The sequence below is a fragment of the Hoplias malabaricus genome, chromosome 17 (genome assembly GCF_029633855.1).
Source record: "Hoplias malabaricus isolate fHopMal1 chromosome 17, fHopMal1.hap1, whole genome shotgun sequence".
NCBI classification, from domain to species: Eukaryota; Metazoa; Chordata; class Actinopteri; order Characiformes; family Erythrinidae; genus Hoplias; species Hoplias malabaricus.
The window spans coordinates 27369829-27393028 of NC_089816.1; the positions used below are offsets into that span (position 1 = coordinate 27369829).

Below are 23200 nucleotides of genomic sequence, written 5' to 3' on the forward strand. Positions count from 1 at the left end.
TCAGAAGGCGAGCGGTTCTACAAATGAACTCTTGACGAGGCCACAGCTGTTCACTGAAAACCATTCCAGGTGACGAACTCATGAAGCTGACTGAGAGAACGCTGAGAATGTGCAAAGCTCTCATCAAAGCAAAGGGTGGCTACTTTGAAGAATCTAAAGTATAAAACATATTGTGGTTGGTTTAACACTTTTTTGTTTACTACATAATTCCATATGTGTTCCTTCATAGTTTTAATGTCTTTTACATTCATTTACAATGTAGAAAATAAAAATAATATATAAAAAAATACAAAACATTGAATGGGAAGATGTTCCAAACTTTTGACTTTGGAAAATGGCCCAAAACAAAGGAAACTCTCCCTGAGTGGGCGTGTCCAAACTCTAAAGTTGATCACAGTATTCATGTAACAGGAGCGCTGGAGGTTTGGTTCAGTTTCAGAGATTAAAAACCTCACTAGGCTTTTGTTGTGCAAGTGAATTTAGCTTTAGCCACTTAGCTTATTTATGTCCCAGTGTGAGTCGATCAGTGGCTGGAGTTAATTGACTCAGAGGCTTTATTATCAAAGTTTGATGATTTGCCGGTCTGAATTTGCATAGCCATTGTGTGTCAAAGCAGTGCCAATAAGACACTGTCCTTGCCAGTGGTCATTTACAGCAGACATACCCCTCTGCTCTTGCGCCAGTGGACATCTAGAGCATTAGCTGATCAGACAGCATCCGCATCAAATCAAGCCAAGCTTGATTTGAAGATAGCGATAATTCTGTGAGCCCTCACCTTTTCAATCTACACATACTCCCTAAGAACTGAATTCACCTGTTTCGGGAAGCTAGCTTCAGCTACATGGCTCAGCAGGCAGTTTAATACTTGGGCTACATAAATTCCGGAGACAACGACAAGATTTCCTTATCAGGATCTATAAATTCCGGGTGCCTGCTTGGGAGAGGGAGGCCGGCTCTGATTACCCTCCTCAGGGATCATCATTCCTTTGAGCCGGGAGCTTTTTAAAAGGCCATAAAGCTCCGGAGCGTTGCAGAGTCAGCGCAGCCGACCCCCTCGCACAGCCGACTGCTCGCTAATTCACACAGCAGCGCTGGAATCTCTCCATCTTACACGCTGACAAGTCCTCGCCCTCCAAATCCACCACCTTCGCTTGTTGCCGTGACGTCTACTTTTCTTTTAGGGTTCTACATTTCTTAATCCCCCAACTCATGCAGTCGAATGGAAATTGCATTACCATCGTTGACACTCCTGGCCAGCGAGCAGCAGTGTTGACAGATTTGGAGATAAAGAAAGTATCACAGGCTGTGGAGAGCCCTTCCATTCCCCCACCAGCCCTCAGCTGTGGGCCAACGAGGAGGCTGTTTCAAACACTGTGCTCTGGCTCCATGTTAATTTGTTTGCTGTTTACATGTGACATTCCTGTCCAAGCTTTCTCAGTCATAATGCTGTAAATATAGGTTGGACCGAGCTGTTCCATGGCGAGCTTGGCACAGTTCCTCGTCTACGAGTCGCTCATTTCACCACTTGCCAAGAAGTTGGCCTTACATTCCACATCCACTTAAGGATCAGCTCCACCTACACAAAGCACGCCAAGGAAATAACATCAGCAAAATCTACATTTTATTTCTCTTTAATGGAAACCACCCCATCCTCATGACCTGTGAAGAAGTGGATCTAAATATTATTTGAACAATAACATAGAAGAACCACTTTCGGTTCCATACAGAACCATGTTTCTTTAAGAGATGCATATGAAAAAACTCTTAAAACTTATAGATTTAAAAATCAATCACTTGAACTTAAGGTTCTTTACAAATGTAAACATATTGTTTGTTTTTTTAAATGGTTCGGTAACACTTTCTGAAGCCTGTATTTTTAAGCCTTTATAAGTGAAGTTATAATGCTTTACAATTTTGTATAAATGATTTATAAGCATGCATGTAAACTCCAATAATGCCTAATAAGGCTCTTATAGTGATAAAGCAATAGTTGATTGTTTTTTAACTTAAAACATATAGTAAGACACGTGTTACAATACATTATAATGAATAAATAATGTTCTGTGCATGATTATAAAATATCTATAATATATAATAAGGATTTTAACCACTTTATAAATGTTTAAAATGCTATCATTGAGTGCTTCAAGTAAAGTTATTTCTCATATTTATTTATTATAAACAATCATGTAAAATGTCAATTACTTTACTTGAAGCACTCAGTGATGTCATTTTAAATATTTATAACCTCTTTATAATTTTAATACGTATTATTGATATTTTATAATTATGCATGATTAAGTTGATTCTAGGGCGGCACGTTGGCGCAGCAGGTAGTGTCGCAGTCACACAGCTCCAGGGGCCTGGAGGTTGTGGGTTTGATTCCTGCTCTGGGTGACTGTCTGTGAGGAGTTGGTGTGTTCTCCCTGTGTCCGCGTGGGTTTCCTCCGGGTGCTCCGGTTTCCTCCCACAGTCCAAAAACACACGTTGGTAGGTTGATTGGCGACTCAAAAGTGACCGTAGGTGTGAGTGTGTGAGTGAATGTGTGAGTGTGTGTGTTGCCCTTTGAAGGACTGGCACCCCCTCCAGGGTGTATTCTCGCCTTGCGCCCAATGATTCCAGGTGGGCTCTGGACCCACCACGACCCTGAATTGGATAATCGTTACAGATAATGAATGAATGAATGAATGAATGAATGAAGTTGATTCTAAACATATCATATCATCAGAAATCAGTACCTGCGCTCATTAATCATCTCAGGACTGAAGCCATCGAATCCGTACAGCATTGTTCCAGCATTTAATCTAATGCCTTCACAGAAGAGTAGAAGCATTCTTTGATTTCAGAAGCAACCCTGGATAAATAAGTATTACCTCTCAGTGTTTACATAATACCTGATATATGGTGAGTGTAATGGTGCGGAGTGCTTGCTGTAGCTACACATCGGTGGTGGGGGTGGTAGGGGTGGGGGTGACCCCCCCATGTTCCAAAGAAAGTAAAAGTGTCTTAGGAGTTTAATTCGTTCGTTATATTCTAGCAACATTTTTACACCAGAGGCCTTACAATGTCAACTGTAGTCCACCACTTAAAAACCGTCAGATAAAAGTGGGTGGTTAGACACACTGGCAGCAGAATGGCTAACACAAACAGTGCAGAGCACCAGATGGAAAATAGCCTCTAACTGCAAGGTACATGGACAGTTATTCACATCATTTCACAGAGGCTTCAGCTACTAAGCTGGGTTTTTTCATAGCTAATTGAACCAAGGAAGGTTGTAAATGTCAACAATGCAGAAATGCCCAGTATGCTATCATTATCTCAGTAAACACACACACACACACATATTATATTATATATTTTTTCCTTATCTGTAAAGCTTGTCCAAGTTTGCAAAATGATAACAATTTTTAAGTAAAGCATTCCCAGTCCAGTAAAGAGAAACTTCATTCAAAGTTCCTCAGAATACAACACAATATCATATTGAAACACACACACACATTCTTCAGTCATATTAGCCCTACCCCTCTGTTTTGTCTAGGGATTGAGTGTGTTTCTTAGGACACAGGGGTACAGCTGTACACCACTTGAAACTTGTGATTTTTTCAGGGGCACACTTCAATCAAAGGGCTATAATAACCACTCTATTATCTCAATTTAATTTCAGTTTAGTTTCTGTGCAGTCCCTTTACTTCATAACAAGCATAAAACACCACTAGTAGTGTGCAGATGTCTCAGAAATTTCAGTTCCACCTTAAATGTTGAAGTAAGTACATTCCACTTAAGGTGGAACTGGAAGTTTTGAACAAAAAGCCACCAAATAAGCAGCTGAATTCAGCTTCATATCACAGCAAGTTAAGAGTGGGTGATAATAATAATGGTTATGGAATGCTTTTGGAGGCACGACGCTCTAAATTCATTTACATTTAAGTTCAGAAGGTTTGATCACTGTGGAGTGCTGCTGAAATGCTGCTCTTTTTTTGTTTTCTGATGATGTGTCAGGCTCAAGAACTGGGGTTCAGCCATAGACTTGTACAGATGCATGTACAGACTAATCCACAGGACTTATGTGCATACCTTAGAAACCATTTTTAATACAAAATCATCTCTTCCTACAGCTTTCATGCACAAACCAACTTTCGTATTGTAGACCCTATGCTTTAAAATTGCTCTTGTGCTTTTTAAATTTGATTTGTTTGAAGTTGGTATCTGTGTAACAATTGGGGAACATTGAAGAGTCCACAGCTGATGTCCTGAACAGGGAGGCTTACTCTAAGTTATGATCATGTAGACAGCATGGTTTGTCTCTGATGGTCCGAGCATGTAGTGCAGGATCAAGCTGACAAGCCTAATGAAGGTAGTAGCCATCAAATGCTTACAGAAATCTTTCAACATCTAGTGTGAACGCTTTGAAGGCTATGAGCTATTAGTGAAGCAATCTGTTCCCTCTGTTCCCTCCTTGTTTTGAAGCAGTGGAAAGCAACAGACAGTTTCATCTTCTGCAGCTCATCAGACTTCAGTGTTTACTTCATAGTTTCTTCATCTCCGGGCTTGATGTCTGGGGGAGAAAACTTTTGTGCTGACTTTGAAGGCAAGAGCACCGCCGCTCCTCCAATGCGGGCGCGAATATTTACCCCAAGTCAGATTTCATCTCTTAATTTCCATACAAATGTGGAGTCGGAGAGGCATGGAATCTTTTTAAGAATCTTAAATGAATTCCGTTGTTCCCATTCAGATCCGCCTTGTAGCAGTACGCTCAGATAGTGCCGGTATTAATCATCTGTTTCAGAGTCAAAAGACTGATTTGATGCTAATCACAAGCGTGTGGGCTCTGGAATAAGCTCCAAACACGAGACCCTCTCACACGAGACATAGCACCAGCCAAAGACATGGTAAGCTCTGAGATAATGGCTCAGTTAGGAGAACATAGAACCTTTTTCACCCAGTATTCTCCTTAAGGTAGTCATTTCCAAACCTCCCTGTTTTGCTAAGACTCACATAGTCACATGATGGGACAGCGAAGGCTGTCATAGTAGAGCTTAACATGCTCGGTGACCAGTAACTTTCAAGAACTATTATATTACCTGATGTCGGTTTGCATCACCATGAGTAAGTGTTGATATAGAATGCATTTTTAACATAAATATCATTCATTATGTAACTATAATTGCATATGCTAATAGCATATCAGTAACACAGTAATAACACTAGACTTTACATCTGTTTAAAAGAGCATCAGACTTATATAATACTTTCAAATTTATGTCAGTAAAATGTTCCTGTTATGTGTTAAAAATATATCAAGAACATTATAATAACACCAGTCTAAAGCTAGTTAAAGATCTTTGTGGGGTATTGATTTGTAACATGCATAATATTCCAAAGTTAATCAAATTAGAATTATTTAATGGTTGCTGTTACATGTTAATAACAGCAAGATACACAAAACCCATTATATGTTAATATCAGTAAGACAAATGTGTAATTATGTTGTTATAGCTTTACATGTAACTAACATATCCATAAGACAACAATAAATCTAGAGATCTAAACCCACGGCAAACCTGAGGTTTGATTGTGGATACAAACTTTCAGGGGTATGTTAATGGATTTGGGCATGTGTAATAATTTTCACACATCAGTAACTTGTAATTCCACTAAAGTAGGTGACATTGGACATATATTATGTGCACCCCCTCCCTGCAATAGCTCCCACTTTGGGAACCACTGCTGTACCCAGTGAAGCAGTTATAGAAAATTAATGACTGAATAATGGTTTTCTGTTACATATTAATAGCATGGCAATAAAACAGTAATGACACTAGACTTCTTAACTTTTCGAAGGGGGTTGAAGTAATGCCTTAGGACATATACAACTGTTATTTGCTGCATTCAACAAATAAAATTGCAAAGAACTATTATTATATTAGAATTATACTTGATGAAGTTACTATATGCGTTTCATTTTATTAAATACATTGATACCAAACTTTGGAGCTGCTTCATGTGTCAGACCAATGGCCTGTGAATGTGAATAATACATAGCTTATGAATGTTTTTCTCAGCTATGGAGTTCTGCTCAGTGAAACCAAGCAAAAGTGATGAAAAATTTACATTTTAATGGTGGAGGAATGCAGACATTGAGTTTGTAGCAAGTTTGTAGCATGTAGTGTTAAATTAGAGTTTCAGAAGAATTTATAAGACTGAAACTACTCGAGATGTAGAACAAGGGTGTTATTTCCAGAATCATTTGACTGGAAAGATTAATATATAACTGTAAAATCATTTTGATTCAGTGGTCATTTCATGGCATTTCACTTATACATCTAACGAATGGGAATTAAAACGTACTGCTGTAGAGCAGCTGTGGATGAACCATTGTGGATAGATGAGTGTAAAGCCCCCCACCATTGGAATGTGATTTTCCTGGCGTAATAAAGCACCATCAAATGACTATGGGATGAGTCTAAGTTGGGTTTTTGATTCAGAGATAATTGTCCAGCATCTGTACCACATCAGTTCTCATAGTCTAATGCCATCAAACATTCACAGAAATGTTCCGGAATGTAGTGCTAAACTATCTCAGAGATTATAGAAAGAGGACGACTTGCACAATATTTATCCCCTTTTAGCTCATTTCATTCTGTCACTTACTACATAGTAAATCTTTTTGGCCAGGGAACTGTGAATGTGTCTTGCATTGTCAAGTCACAGAGAGTATTTCTGAGGCTATCCGAGTGGGCAGAGAAATGGCCTCAGCTCCATCAGCCATAGATGCTCCTATATGCTCATATATGACCCTCCTGTATCTTCCAGCTGGAGCGGAAACATTGTCTTAATGAGAGTGTCATTCCTGCTCATCTTCACACATTCCATTCTTCTGGATGTGGCTTGGGTGATGGACACACCACTCCTTTCAAAGCCCTTATGCTCCACTCGTGCGGATGGGTGGCGTTTTTGTTGTTTGGGCTCGTCACAGAGCTTTTCTTCTCCCAAAGGTCAGTTCTCGGGGGTGGGGACGACATGGTGGGCAACACACTTGAAGAAAAGCAAGGGAATAAAGGCCAGGGTAACACTATCTTTCCTGGAAATTTATATTCATAATGCATTAGAAATGCTTTATGGCAAAAAATACTGCTTTACCATCTATTTTTCATAGTGCTTTTTCATAGTCAAAGCCCCTTTTAAGGTCAGTGTTTACTATGTAAAACAACGCCATCTCAATCTATTTTCCCCACTCTATAATGGCTCTCTTTGATGAGAGGCCTGTCAGAATTAGCCTTATGCTAAGCATTAATAACTGTAGCCAAACAAAATGGCCCGCCCCTTATAGCCACCCACCAACTTACATTTTGCACATTAAAGGAACACTAGGTAAGATTCTCTTTTAAAGGAATTAAAAATTCATTTTTCAGCACTGTACTAAAATATCAGTGTAGAAGGGGAGGAAGTGAGGGGTTTCTTACTTTCTTCCAGAAATTACATAGTATAGTTTCTGCAATGCTAATCCAGTAGCAATGACCTGTTAGAATTAGAATCACTTTATTGGCCACTGTGCTATGTGAAGTTATAATTTTAAGGTAAAAATATTATATAGTGCTCCTTTAAGGGAGCACCAGATCCTTCCTCAACTGCTGAGGCGACTCGGAAACACCACTCAGAGTGTTCAGATGATAGAAGCTCTGTTACAGAGTGGTCAGCAACACTCGTCTTTATTTCAGCATGTGACCACTTCATGTCCACACTCCTGTGTATATCCCTGTTCCTACAGTGGTACCAAACTCTGGCTTAATTCTGCTCACAGAACTGAGTGATATAAAACGCCAGTTGCATGCACTGGGGGCCAACTAGCATTGACGTCATCGCTGTCAAACGGGAGTGTTCCAATAACCTTCTCTTCCAAAGCTAAAAGTCATTTGGAATACTGACTGCTGAGACAGTAGCCTATGTAAACATTGGCTAAGAAGGCAGCTGACTCTAAAGATTCACTGGAAAATACTCAAAATACAGTACAATGCAGACGTCTAAGGCACCTAAGACAATTATATATATTTAAATTAAAGCCTTTTCAGTAAGCGTGGTGCATGTATAAAGTTGTATATAATCACAGTAAATGCAAAAAAAAAAACACATCATGTCACATAAAATTTTACATTCAGTGCATTTAATAGGTGCTTTAACCAGAGCATTTCTCCAGGCTTTGGGTGGATGGCTGATTAGTTCTTGATCACTCCACATCTTCCCAAAGATAATGGATGGTGCTCCATCACTCCAGAAAATGAAGTTGAACAATACTTCATAGCTGTTCCGTGTCCTTTCTTGTCTGCTGCTGCTGTTGGGTTTATGGCCATTACTATACACCTCAAAACAATGGAATTGATCTATAGACAGCTCAAGCATACTATGAACAAATTTGAACATATTCAAAATAAGCTTGCTTCAAAACATTCTTTGGTTCCCACTTTGAAACCATTTTTATCTTAATGTTCTTTACACTGTTCAATGGATTAGCAAACATTATTTTGTAGCACTTTAGTTTTATGAGTGTAGAGTTGGTTCTGAGTTTTCAATCATCACAGTGCCCCCTAGTGGATGTGGTAAAAGTTCACACAAATACATTCACAATTGCTGAACTGTCTGCTGATTCACAGATGCAGAAGTGGAGTTCAGCCTTTTCCAATGACATCCGAATGTTCCACAGGACTAACTTGCATACGAGACAGTTTGCTTTGTCGACGCAGTGTCTGTCCAGTGATAACGCAGGCGAGGGGAACAATACAATACATGCTTTCCGTCCAGGCGCCATTCAGACCACATTTAAGGCCATTTACATAATCCCCCAATGGCCGATTGCTGGCAGAGCGCTGGTATTAATCTCGGTCCTGAATCAGGCTTTCATCCCCCATCTGCGTTCGGGAAGCACGGTCAGCAAAAGTCCACCATCGCGGGACATTTCTATGGCCTTTCTTGTGGATATGACAAGTCGAGCTCACTCGTGCCTTAATGAAAAAGGGCTGGGGAAGAAGGAGATGGGGGGTGGTTACTGCACATACATTTGAAAACAATTACATTGTCTCTCATTTCATGAAAGATCCCGGCTATGCTTGATTAGCATTAGCGTTAGCCCGTACATTGGAAAGCAGTAAATCCTTTTAGCCGAGCTCACTGGAAAACCAGGCAATTTATTCCTGCCAATTTATCACCCATACTATTCATTGTGGAGTAAATCAGTTGAAAGAATGTCATTGGGGTAACACTGCAGCGGAGAGCCTGGTTCAACTAATATCTCCATCATCTGAATTACGTATGGAAATGTTCTCCCAGTATTCCTATGATATCATTATTTTTTCTCTCCCTCGCTCAGAAGAAAGAAAGAAAGAAAGGAGGGTCTTTTGTCTTTTCGTCTTCTACCCGTCTTAGAGCCCCTCCCTCTCGTGCTTGCACATCTCAAGGACGAGGAACGAAGCTGATTTCAGCGTCAAAGTCAACCTTGTGAACTCCGCCTAAGTGGAATTTACATAGGCTTGCACCTTTAACTCAAATAACCCCCCTCACATACTGATACCTCACTGTTGAAGGACACTCTCCACTGTTCCTGAGACTTAAAAACTGCTGGACACATCACTGTCCGCTAATAAAAGCTTGGAACGCTGAAATTCTAGCTTTATAAGTGAGAAAACACACAGGCAGCAAAACAGCACAAGGTCATTTCTCAGGACTAGAAAAATCCAGAGAACCAGTGTTTGTTGGTAAAGGTGGATCAGACACAGCAATCTAAAGAGATTTTAAACACTACTCACTTCCTCATCAGTCCACCTTGTAGATGTAAAGTCAGAGACAGTAGCTCTTCTGTTGCTGCACAGTGTGTGTTGGTAGCCCTCAAGTCCTTCTTCAGTGGACACAGACCACAGGACACTGTTGGCTGGATATTTTGGGTAGATCTAGCAGCACTGCTGTGTCCGACGCACTTGTACCAGGGCAACACACATGAACACACCGCCACTATGTCAGTGTCACTGCAGCACTGAGAATGATCTCGCAGCCCAATACTACATCCTTGTTGCTGGTCCTGATCATTGAAAAATAGGGTGAAGGTGGGCTAACCAAGTATGCAGAGCAACAGATGTAGTTGTCTGTAACTGTAGAATTACAAAGTGGACATTCAAGGTCATTAAAGCTGACAGAATGCACAATGAGTGTAAAATCAAGGAGGTGGTTTTAATCTTGTGGCTGGTGAGTGTTCTTAAATATTAAATACATATTAATAGAGAGTTGGTTTGTTTGTTGTTTGGAACATTGATGGCAGGTCAGGTACTGATGCTGAAACACATCCAACTGTTCACAAATATATCAGATGGCACCCAACCACTGCGTCATAACCCAGTGCTATACAGTTTTATACCCTCCTGGCCTGCATGGTGTGCTGAGCCTCATGTGTAGCTGCTTCAGAGCGTCTCAGTCTACATGGTCAGTGCTTTTCTATGGAAGTTGCAAAATAGAATGGTACCCCTTTAAAATAAATCTACACTTTAGGTTTCTGAATGGTTTAAAATTTGTATTTATTTTTATTATTATTAATAAAATAATAATATTGGTAACACTTCCTATGCGTGTATTTATAATTATTTAAAAATGTGCTTAAAACTATTTGTAACTGTCAGGGTGGTGTGAGGAGAAGATCACGGGAAGCGGACACACTCGCTACAACACAGATGATTTATTTAAACGAAAACACGACAAACGAACTTAACGAGAAACACGAGATAACATTAACGAACAGGAAACAGGGCAAGCTAGATGATCAAACAATTCAAAACACAAACGAAGTAGGGGGTCACGAAAAGGTGTAAGAGAACGAACGGGGAACGAGGAATCAGAAACGAGAAACACTAAGAAGAATCATGAGCATGAAACAAACAAAGAAAACAAGCAAACAGACAGAATCAAAATGACCGATCCCAGGAAGTGAGGGAAGAGGGCTTAAATACATGAACTTAACAAGAAACAGCTGAAACGGATAACAAGGGAAACGATGAGGAGGCGGAACAAAGGCGGAGCTAGAGTGAAACATAAACAAAGCCATGTGCAGAGACAGGAAAACAGGGAAGAGAGAGCCAAATAGAAAGGGGAAAACAAAGCAGAGAGTGTCAAGATGTGACAGACGCCCCCCCCAAGACACGCAACTCCCGGAGCGTGAAAAACGAGACTCTCCAGGAGCTGGCGCAGGAGGGGGCCAGAAGAACCAAAAACAGGAAACCAAAAGATTCAAGACAAGCTAGAGAAACGGAGATGGGAACAAGGGACTAGACTTAAACGGACACTTGACAGAACTAGAGAGAAGAGACGGAGATAAGGCAGGAGAAAACACACGTGACTGGACCTTGGGCTGAACACTGAACGGGGACTGAGACAAAACAGGAGCAGATACACGTGACTGGACTTGGGACAAGACGGGAGCAGAAACAGGGTACTGAAACATAGACTGGACAGAGGGTTTTAACAGGTGACTGGAAAGGACTAACAGGAAACTGGACTGGGCTTGGCAGGGGTACAGGGACCAAGACATTAACAGGGATAGAGACGAACACAGTGACAGGGACCGGAACAGAAACAAAAACAGACAAAGGCACAGGGACAAGGACAGAGACAGGAACCAGAACAGGGACAGATACAGGGACAAAAACAACTGGGTGGTACCCAGGACTGGCCAATGTCCGTGGAAATGTCTGAGGGACCAGCCTGGGCACAGCTCTGGGGATCGGCCCCGAAGTCCTTGGGGCCGTCCTACGGGTTTGACCGGGAGCTGCCGTAGCCCCAGTCTCGGGGGCAGAAACGGCCGTAGCCACAGTCACAGGTTCAGAAACGGCCGGAGCCACAGTCACTGGCTTCGAAACGGCCGGAGCCACAGTCACTGGCTTCGAAGCGGCCGGAGCCACAGTCACTGGCTTCGAAGCGGCCGGAGCCACAGTCACTGGCTTCGAAGCGGCCGGAGCCACAGTCACTGGCTTCGAAGCGGCCGGAGCCACAGTCACTGGCTTCGAAGCGGCCGGAGCCACAGTCACAGGCTTCGAAGCGGCCGGAGCCACAGTCACAGGCTTCGAAGCGGCCGGAGCCACAGTCACAGGCTTCGAAGCGGCCGGAGCCACAGTCACAGGCTTCGAAGCGGCCGGAGCCACAGTCACAGGCTTCGAAGCGGCCGGAGCCACAGTCACTGGCTTAGAAGCGGCCTTAGCCACAGTCTCAGGAGCAGAAACGGCCGGAGCCACAGTGTCATGGGCAGAAACGGCCTTAGCCACAGTCTCAGGGGTAGAAACGGCCTTAGCCACAGTCTCGGAGATAGGAGCAGCTGAGGGAGCCGCACTCACGGAGACTGGAGACCCTGCGACGACGTCCACGGAGACAGGGGAACCTGCGACGACGTCCACGGAGGCAGACGGAACTGCGACGACGTCCACGGAGGCAGGCGGAACTGCGACGACGTCCACGGAGGCAGGCGGAACTGCGACGACGTCCACGGAGGCAGGCGGAACTGCGACGACGTCCACGGAGGCAGGCGGAACTGCGACGACGTCCACGGAGGCAGGCGGAACTGCGACGACGTCCACGGAGGCAGGCGGAACCTGCGACGACGTCCACGGAGGCAGGCGGAACCTGCGACGACGTCCACGGAGGCAGGCGGAACTGCGACGACGTCCACGGAGGCAGAGGAATCTGCGACGTCGTCCACGGAGGCAGAGGAATCTGCGACGTCGTCCACTGAGGCAGAGGAATCTGCGACGACGTCATCCACGGAGGCATACGGAACTGCGACGACGTCATCCACGGAGGCATACGGAACTGCGACGACGTCATCCACGGAGGCATACGGAACTGCGACGACGTCATCCACGGAGGCAGACGGAACTGCGACGACGTCATCCACGGAGGCAGACGGAACTGCGACGACGTCATCCACGGAGGCAGAGGAATCTGCGACGTCGTCCACGAAGACTGTAGAACGTGCGACGACGTCCACGGAGGCAGATGAATCTGCGACGTCGTCCATGGAGACAGGCGCGGCCGGAGGTGCCGCGCTGAGGAAGACAGGCGCGGCCGTAGGCACCGCGCTCAGGGAAACAGGCGCGGCCGGAGGCGCTGCGCTCAAGGAGACAGGCGCGGCCGGAGGCATTGCTCTCAAGGAGACAGGCGCGGCTGTAGGCACCGCGCTCATGGAGACAGGCGCGGCCGGAGGTGCCGCGGGCACGAAGAGAGGCGCGGCCGGAGGTGCCGCGGGCACGAAGAGAGGCGCGGCCGGAGGTGCCGCTCTTCCAGGAACAGGAGCGGCCGGAGGTGCCGCTTTTACGGGAGCAGGAGATGACACGCCCAGCGAGGCAGGTGCTCGTGCTGCTCGCCGAGCACGCGTTTTGGACTTAGCGGGTTTGGGCGCACTCTCGAGGGACTTCTCTGACCGTAGTTCCCCCGGAGATGCGCCTCTGTTAGCCTCCTCTGCCATGTCCTGTGATATGAGGCTAACAGCGCCTGTCCATAACGCCCCCCCAAAAAACTCCCCGGACCTGAGGGGTTTATCCTCGGAAGCAGGGGTACCGGTAGATCCGCGCTCCATAGCTGGGGTTTCTGTAGAGACGTCCTCGGGAGCAGGCTGTGAGTATCTTTCCTCGATCAGTTTTAAAAATGTCTCAACCGTGAGTTCAAGGGCCTTTACTTTTATTAGTTTTTCTGCCCACTGCAACGCCTCTCCTCTTAGTAGGGATTTTATAAAGATGACCTGAACAATTTCAGGTGGAGCAGGAGAGGTCAAGAATTTGAAGTACAGTCGGCACTGTAATAAAAATCCCTTGCAATTGAGTCCGTTCTCAAATTCGCTGGGTACTCCCATGACCGATTGTAAAACTGTTGGCTGATCATCAGTCCTTAAGTTTAGTAAATCCTCCGCGGTCTTTATGGTTTCACCCAGGGATAGAGCTGTGTTGGCTGCGTCCTTGTTTTGATCGGTCATTCTGTCAGGGTGGTGTGAGGAGAAGATCACGGGAAGCGGACACACTCGCTACAACACAGATGATTTATTTAAACGAAAACACGACAAACGAACTTAACGAGAAACACGAGATAACATTAACGAACAGGAAACAGGGCAAGCTAGATGATCAAACATTTCAAAACACAAACGAAGTAGGGGGTCACGAAAAGGTGTAAGAGAACGAACGGGGAACGAGGAATCAGAAACGAGAAACACTAAGAAGAATCATGAGCATGAAACAAACAAAGAAAACAAGCAAACAGACAAAATCAAAATGACCGATCCCAGGAAGTGAGGGAAGAGGGCTTAAATACATGAACTTAACAAGAAACAGCTGAAACGGATAACAAGGGATGAGGAGGCGGAACAAAGGCGGAGCTAGAGTGAAACATAAACAAAGCCATGTGCAGAGACAGGAAAACAGGGAAGAGAGAGCCAAATAGAAAGGGGAAAACAAAGCAGAGAGTGTCAAGATGTGACAGTAACTTGCTAATAATGCTCAGTAAGTGTACTAATAAACTCTATTAAAGCATTAAAATACTCATAATGAGATATAATTAATTATTTTTGAACTTATACACAAATGTAACTATTCCTTATAAAGCCTTTAAATAGATACTGACTTGTTCATATTTTATGAAATGAAAAATGTATGTGTTAACAATTATACATACATAATATATATATTTTTTAAATTCCATCAATGAGTATTTCAAGAAAAGTGATTGATGGTTTACAATATTATATATTTAAAAAATGAGAAATTACTTGAAGCACTCAACGATGGCCTTTTAAACATTTATAATGTTTGAAATGGTGAATACGTATTATAGATGCTTTAGAATTATGCACAGGTCTTTATCCACTAAATAGGCATCATAATGAGTAGTGACACTTGTGTATCTATACTTTTATACGTTAAAAAATAATCAATCATCGTACATTATAAAAGCCTTATGAGGCATTATTGAAGTTTAATGCATGCTTAAAGTGTTACTACCAAATTATAAAGAGTTATAACTGCACTTATAAAGGTTTATATACACAGGCTTCAGAGAAATTGTTACCATTATTTTAACACAGAGAGGAAGGGCAACAATAACCTTTAATTTGTCTAACAGTGAAAATGTCCAGATAAAGAATACACTGAGACCTGAGGATATGAATTTTATCATTTCTCATGTTAAGGCACACAACACATAATCATTTAAGTCTAAAAACATTCTATTAGTGGTTAGCTGATTGAACTTGGTGGATAAATGGTTAAACGTAGATGGATGTGGGTTCACTATTTGGCAAATAACAGCTCACTGTTCATCTTTGGGGGTGGCACAGTGGCGCAGCAAGTAGTGTCGCAGTCACACAGCTCCAGGGACCTGGAGGTTGTGGGTTTGATTCCCGCTCCGGGTGACTGTCTGTGAGGAGTTGGTGTGTCCCCCCTGTGTCTGCGTGGGTTTCCTCCAGGTGCTCCGGTTTCCTTCCACAGTCCAAAAACACACGTTGGTAGGTTGATTGGCGACTCAAAAGTGTCTGTAGGTGTGAGTGTGTCTGTGTTGCCCTGTGAAGCACTGGCGCCCCCTCCAGGGTGTATTGCGCCCAATGATTCCAGGTAGACTCTGGACCCACTGCGACCCTGAATTGGATAAGGGTTACAGATAATGAATGAATGTTCATCTTTGGTCTATGTGTTGTATGAAAAATGTTTACTTTTTGTATGAAAGTCTTTTACTGACCGTAAGACTCTTAACGTGTTTACAACCTAATCACAGATTGTAAACCTAGTCTTATTCTAAACAGGTACCGCAGAGATGAAATTGCCTACATTAAGTGCCTAAATAAACGGACATGTATGTGTGTGTGTTTCCTATTGAAGGATTCTCCATACTCCAAGCCATAATGGAGGCAGCTGTGGCGAACAACTGGCAGGTGACGGCTCGCTCGGTGGGCAGCATCACGGACCCTCAGGAGTACAGACGCATTATCGAAGAAATGGACAGGAGGCAGGAGAAGCGTTATCTCATTGACTGTGAAGTGGACAGGATCAACGTCATCTTAGAGCAGGTAAAACCTACCTCTCTCTCTCTCTCTCTCTCTCTCTCTCTCTCTCTCTCTCTCTCTCTCTCTCTCTCTGAATACCTTGGCAGGCGAATGTCAATGGGGTCTCTCTTTTTACCCACAATGCTCATGGCTGAAGGTGGGCCGTGAATGCCATTTGTCCGTCCCGGAGTGGTGATAATCCCTGAGTAATAATGCCCGAGCTCCCAGAACACACCAACCGTGTCAGTTCCCCAGTTCTGGAATTGAGAGGAGAGCAGATCTGCTCAGTAGAAATACAGTCCAGATAAGTAGATGGAGGAGGGGTGGAGGTGTTTACTCAAGGTTTCTCTCTTCTCTCTAGATCAGGGTGGACAGACAGTGTTAGGGGTCTTGCCCATGGACTCTCACTGGTGTGGAGCCCAGTTGGGGATCTGAACTCTATAGTCCGCTGAGTCAGTGGTGTCACCCATTATGCTACACCTACAGCACCAACAAAAACTTCCCCTAACCCCAAACCTAACCATGGAATTATAATTACAATGATGGGTTCATTTATATGTTCATTCATTCATTCATCTTCTGTAACTGCTTCTTCCAGTTTAGACTGGTTTGTGATAGGTTCAGAAGCTCTGGACAGGGTGCCAGTCCATCAAATGGCATCACACACTCACCCATTCACTCTCACACTCGGACAGTTTTTCAGGAAATCCATGCGGACACAGGGAGAACACACTAAAATCCTCACAGACAGTGACCCAAGGCAAGTATTGAACCCAGGACCTCAAGAACCTGGAGCTGTGTGGGAGCAGCACTACCTGAAGCACCACCATAGGACACTTATTTCAAATATTCTTGGCTGGGACCCTGAGCTCCAGTTTCTATGTTCTCCCTGTGTCTGAGAGGGTTTCCTCCAGGGCCTCCGGTTTCCTCCCACAGATCAAAAACATGGAGGTTAGGTGGGGTAAAAAAAAACCCTGTGTTTGTGAATGTGTGTCTGTTTCTGTGTTTGCCCAGATAGGGTTTGGCACTCTATCCTTGTGGATTCACAGTCCTCCATGTGGATAGTCATGGAGCACACTGTGTGTGTTTGGCTGCCGCTTCTCACCAATGTCTGTGTGTATGTGTGTGTTTGTGTTTACAGAGTGTTGAATGGAGTGGCATTCTGTGCTCTGTTGATTGTAAGTGTCCTTTTAGGTGCTATATAAGTGTAACTATAAATAAATAAATAAAATTAATAGATTAACTGATTGATTAATAATTAGGTTATAACTTTTTGGAGGTCTTTTTTGGACCATAACACTGTATCATTAGTAAGTGTGGTTATATTTCACTTTTTAGCAGCAAAAAAACATGAAAATGACACTTTCATCCTAAAGTGTCTGACAATGACAGATTTTGGGCATTATTCCATGTCGCATTATGATCCATATTTACGAGATACCGTAACCTGAATAATGTTTAGTGAGGCCTTCACTCACTTGTCTGAAGAAGTGGTGCTTAGAAGCGGTTGCTAAGGAGCGATCAGTTTAATATTGTGTCAACTCTGTCTGTGATTATTATGTATCTGGCCAATTATGATCCACAAGGTGATTCGAATGAAGAGCATGGGTCCTAAATTCATCCGCCTGCTTGGATGAGAGCTATAAAGCACATGGTTGAAAGCCCTGGCCTAGACCCTCACCCCACAACATACACTTCTGACATCTGTCTGTGAGAAGCAATCATCTGCCGAATTGAATTGCACTCATTAGCATTCATTAAGATCCATTAGCTCCTACTATCACACAATACCAGTCACTGGCTTTGAGATGCCATTGTTTTGATGAACCTCATACGAGCCGTGAGACACAATTTGACGTCAGATGGCTTTTAGTATTAATTAAGTGTGGATAATTTGGGTCTTTGGCGGCTTCTGGTGTGAACTGCCGGGCTTTATATTTCTTGGCTTAATTGCACTTTAAGTAGAGGTTTCCCATTTAGAGGAAATTGGACGTTCCACATGAGGAGAAGGACGTCTTTTCATCTGTGGTCCTTGTTGACGTTCTTTTCTAGTGTTTTGGTGTCCTTAGTCATTATTTTGATGGACTGAGTCTTTCTTTCAACACTTTTTCTCTGACCAATGAAAAACGTGCTTCTTCATTTTTGTGGATTGTTAGTTTCCTGCATCATTTGAACACAGCAGCTTTCCTTACACTGTGTAAATATTTCACCATGAATGGACCAATAGAAATGCTCCAAAACACTCTTTATTACAGTGGCTTCCATAGACATTTTACAAACGTATTTACAAACGTCTCCTGTTCCTATTTTTAGAGATGTGTGCTTTTCATTGGACAGTGACAATTAATTGATTAATTCACTCATAATTAGTAACCACCTCATCAAGATTGAGGTGAGTCTGACCCAGAATGTGCATGTGTTTTCACGGCCACAGATGGGTTAGACACAGCTTCACTGTTGCTGTGCAACAACACACACAAAAAAAAAACGTGTTTACATTTACGTAAAATACCTTCTGTAAATATTTAATGGCCATTTCAACACCAGTGTTACGTTAAGGTTTTGAGCACTTAAGTTATTCAGACAGCGGAAGGATATCTAATACTGAAAAGGAGGAAGTTGGTGTGCTTTTTTCCAGACTCACTTCTAATTAGGACATCATTTGGCATTAAAATATTTCATCTCCCTCCTCCAAAATTCATTTGGAATCCTTCTGGGACGTTAACAACACACTGTTTTATTTGCTGCCCTTTCCTAAGGATGCATTGGGGCTACATTTTGCAGCAGATTAAGTTGGGGAAGGGAGGAGAACAAGCGATGGAGAGAAGAATTTAATAAATTGCAGCAGGAGCCCCTTGTTATTGGCTGCCACTGTAGCTATGTTCAAATTACTACACCCGCCTCCACACATATAAACACATGCGTACACACACACACACACACACATTGGGTCCTAATTGACCTAATCTTCTTCTTGGCACTGATTCTGGACAGTGGTCTGAGAGTGCAGACAGATTAAGTGTCACAAGCTTTGTAGTCCCTGAATGAACCAGTTTATAATCCATACAGTGGGTGCCCCTCAGTGGGGGGATGTTTAAACTAGGTTTAATACAAAATCACTGATACATATGTTTGATAATTAAATGTGTGCTGGCTTCCAAAAATGACTGGCTGGGTAGTTTGTGATATGTAGCTATATACTAAACCTACCATTCAATATATTCAGCAGGAATCCACTAGGTCTGGTGTATATCTGTGTAAAGTCCTATAGCCGTGGATCAGAACAAATTTCAAATTCAAATGTAATATTTATACACTTTTCCACATGGACATGAAAAAAAAATTCCATGACTGCATGGATGATTTTTGCAGAAGTTAGGCCAGTGGTTTCAGATTCTGCTGAATGCACACAACAAGTGCATGAATTAGGGCGTGTTACATGTAAATCATATGCAAATTTGGGGGAAATGGGGCACATTTGCAAATGATATGCATGGGGGCTTCTTTCCAGGCTGAAGCTGATTCATCAGTTGCACTCAAAACTTTGCTAGGTGATGTGTTGTATGATAGAAGTAGAGCATAACAGTTTAGATGGGAACCATGGACACTTTTCTATACACTACTAAAAACACATGTTTTTGGACAATATATATTGTAGGCAACGATTCAGTTCAGAACAATGAGGATTGAATATTAAATTCTAATTTAATTAAGTTCTGTGACTGAGACACTGATAGAGAAGGTGGTGTATATGGTTCTTTCTAGCATTTTTTAATTATTATTATTTTATTTAGCAACAGAAATGGTTATTGTCCAGCATTTTACAGTAGAACATTTCTTGGCCACATGTAGAACCAATTTTACAAAGATGCTAAAACCCTATAGGACAAATTTTCCATTCCTCTGACGAGACCATACATAATGCAAAAGCCATTTCACCTTACATTTGGTTCAACATGGAACGCATAGTTCATCATGAAAGTAAGCTATTAAATAGAACCATTCCCTTAAATAAAGAACCCTTAAAGAACCCTTACTCCTGTAAAAGTCGTTAACTGCAATTGCTATCTCTTAAACGGGACAAATTATACATTTATTTCACAAGTGAACACAGTTGTGGGTCTTAATGAAATGTGTGGCATGCTTTGATCAAACAATAAGTCTAAACTGTTCAGAATCACTGGTTTCAGCACCTGTTCCTTTACATGAAAAAGAGCCACCCACTGTTTACCCCAACACCAAGTGCACAGCACTGAGGAGGGATTTTAATGGATTATGACCATTTTTTCATTGAATTCATCAAAAATCTCACATACTTCTCGGCACTTGCTGGGCTTGTTTTGTTATTTTTAAACTCTTTTTGCGCTCTAACGTAAACAACAATTTATTTTAATTGGAGCAACTAAAACAAAGTGGTGGGACAATTTTTAAGTGTCTGCACTGAACATAACATAAAGCAAAAATTGTAACAACTCATTTTCAGACTTTGGCAGCCCAAAAAAACTGGGTGGTCTTGTTTCACAGTTTGTGGGTTGGGAGACCCCAGATGCACACATTACAGATGCTCTGAACAAGTGATTGTTAGGTCCACTACATATTATATATATATATATATATATTACACAAATAAATACATATATATATAATAATATTAATGTATTGCTGATTCATAGGAATACATCATAATGGTTAAAAAAAAACATGTATTTTACAGTTGGCTCCATTGCTTAGTACTCTGTGTGGTTCAAAACTGTAGAATGGTGGGCTTCAGCAGTGGACTAGCCCCTGCTGTGTGTGTGTTGTGAGAGCGAGAAAGAGAAAGAGAGAGAGAGAGAGAGAGAGAGAGAGAGAGAGAGAGAGAGAGAGAGAGAGAGAGAGAGAGAGAGAGAGAGAAGTGCGAGAGCCTCCAGGGAGCACTGGTGCTAGAGATAAGCCACGCTCGGAGAAGGGGAGATGCTCTTTATTGTGGAGCACTGGAGTATGCAGACTCACTCTAATGGCTTTTAAGCAACACCACTGCAGTGGGTGTGTCTTCAGTCTCCCGCAGCCACTGCTCTCTGTGAACTCCTTCAGCTCCAGATTACCCAGCTATCTCAGTTTCCATCAGACACGTCAAGGTAGAGTGCGGAAGCGTAGCCGGTCCGGCTCAGAAACAGCTCAGTATACAGCCCCATGTTCCACGCTCTGAGAAGATGGGGTGATAGGATACAGGGCTGCATCATGGGATCTGTACAATCATGGAAAATCTGCATGGAGCACAGTGGTCAGGTGTTTATCAAATAGCTGAGCAGGGCTGTGCGCTGCGGGATATGCGGTCCAGTAGAATCAAATTGTGCTTCTGTATGTAGCAAATACATGGCATTGATGATGCATACACATAAATACACACTAGTGCAATAGGGGATGTGAGCACACACACCCCTGGGAGAGGTTGGTAGAGGCCGGGCAGTAGTTGCGGGTTAGGTGTCATGCTCAAAAGCATCTCAGATGTGAATACTACCTAATTTTCCTTTAAAATCAACATAAATCACCTGATACTGCTGCAATCATTTACGATGTTCTGAGGCATGCCTGAGAAGTCCAGTGTTTGTGGACACTCTGTATGATGAATGAATGACAAAGATGTGCAACTGTGTACACACTTTGCCTGTATCTCCAAAGAAAAGCGCTGTACATGAACATAAACCCTGGGCTGTGGAGCAATACAGCTGTGTTTAACAGAGATGTTATATGTTGCTGTGGCCTGTGTGGTCTAGAACTAATCTCCCATCATCAGTACCTGTCTTCACAGTAGTGTTTATGAGGCTGAATGCTATCAATTCCTCAAGACAACGTTCCATTATCAAGCGTGCAGCCTTCTCACTGTAGTAAATTTGAAAACACACATTTGGCATCCACCTTGGAGCCATCAATTGTCTGGGCCGGGACGGCCAGCCCTCCTGGGCTTTTGGTGCAGAAATCCGCTCTGAGGCAACAGCCTGCTCGGCAGCACTCGGAGAAATGAAGCCCCATGAATGAATGGCATCTGGGACAAGCCCAAGGCTCGCAAGCTGTTCAAAGTCTGCGCCGGAGTGTGTAGAGCCAGCCTGGAGCAGGCAGCACACTGGGCAGAGGAAGAAAACAGCAGCGGATACCTGCTCCAGGAACTTCCCCAACCCCCCAAACACTTCTACACGCCTCCCGCAGCCGAGGATGGGGGGGGGGGACTTCTACACTCCGTCTCCAAGCCAAGGGATGGTCCCGATCTCCTGCCAGCGCATACAAAATTCATGGAATTCATTCTCTCCTAACGTGTGGATAAGACAGTCCTCATTTCCACTCTTCCTGCTGCTTCTCATTTGTCATATGCCATGTATCTTTTAGAGACGGAGAGGAAAAGAGCAGATAAGAGACTGTCACACAGATCCAGCCTCAGTGCTTTTCCCTCAGGATTTCTTCCACCAGGTGGGTCATGTGGAAAAAAAAAAGTGTATAGAGAAGGACTAATCCAGCTTTGTGCTTCTTCGTCTATATGCAGCATCTCAAATTCAGAGTATTGTTACTTTACACATAAGTCCATGCGTACATGGGTGTGTTCTAATATGGGTAATTTTTAATATTATTTAAACCAGTAGGTTATTATTTAAAAGCGGTGGCTTGTTCGGCTGCTGGCCACATTTGTGGATCAGGCTGCATTTGTATTTGGAGCGGGTGAAATGTGAAAGGAAAGTCTCAAAATCCAAAAACCCGTGAGAGGAAATGAACAAATGCACGTCACGGAAAACATGTGAGAGACTTGATCCACAAACGCAGATTCAACAATTTACAAATAAATTTTACATTTGAGCCTTTGACTTTACAAATGTGTGCAATGTAAATTTAAACAAATGTATTTATTTTCGTATAGATATATCTTTGAAAAACAAAAACATGTATTTATAAATGTGACTTTATTTGTACAAATTGCAGACTGTGAGACACAGATTGGGATGTGTTCATTTGTGAACAGTGAAACAATAAGGAGCAAATGAGAAAGTGAAGAAAGAGACCAGACTGAAAATGACTTGTATTTAAGAGGCTTAAAAATCTTTATAAATTATTATAATTACAGAGAAGAGTCCAAATAAAACTACATTTCACTGATCCAAAAAGGTTTTGAGCTCTTCTTTG

General features: G+C 42.8%; 1 protein-coding gene across 6 annotated transcripts in view; it reads left to right on the forward strand.

Annotated features, from left to right (window-relative positions):
- gria3b (glutamate receptor, ionotropic, AMPA 3b) overlaps positions 1-23200 on the forward strand; it is a 203992-nt gene that overhangs the window by 103069 nt on the left and 77723 nt on the right. For all 6 annotated transcript variants that reach the window (XR_010795961.1, XM_066649518.1, XM_066649519.1 and 3 more), the window contains exon 4: positions 15888-16075. Coding sequence is in view for 5 of the 6 variants with exons in the window: in XM_066649518.1 (XP_066505615.1) it covers positions 15888-16075 (188 nt within the window). In the remaining variant the exon portion in view is untranslated. The remainder of the gene's footprint in view (positions 1-15887; positions 16076-23200) is intronic.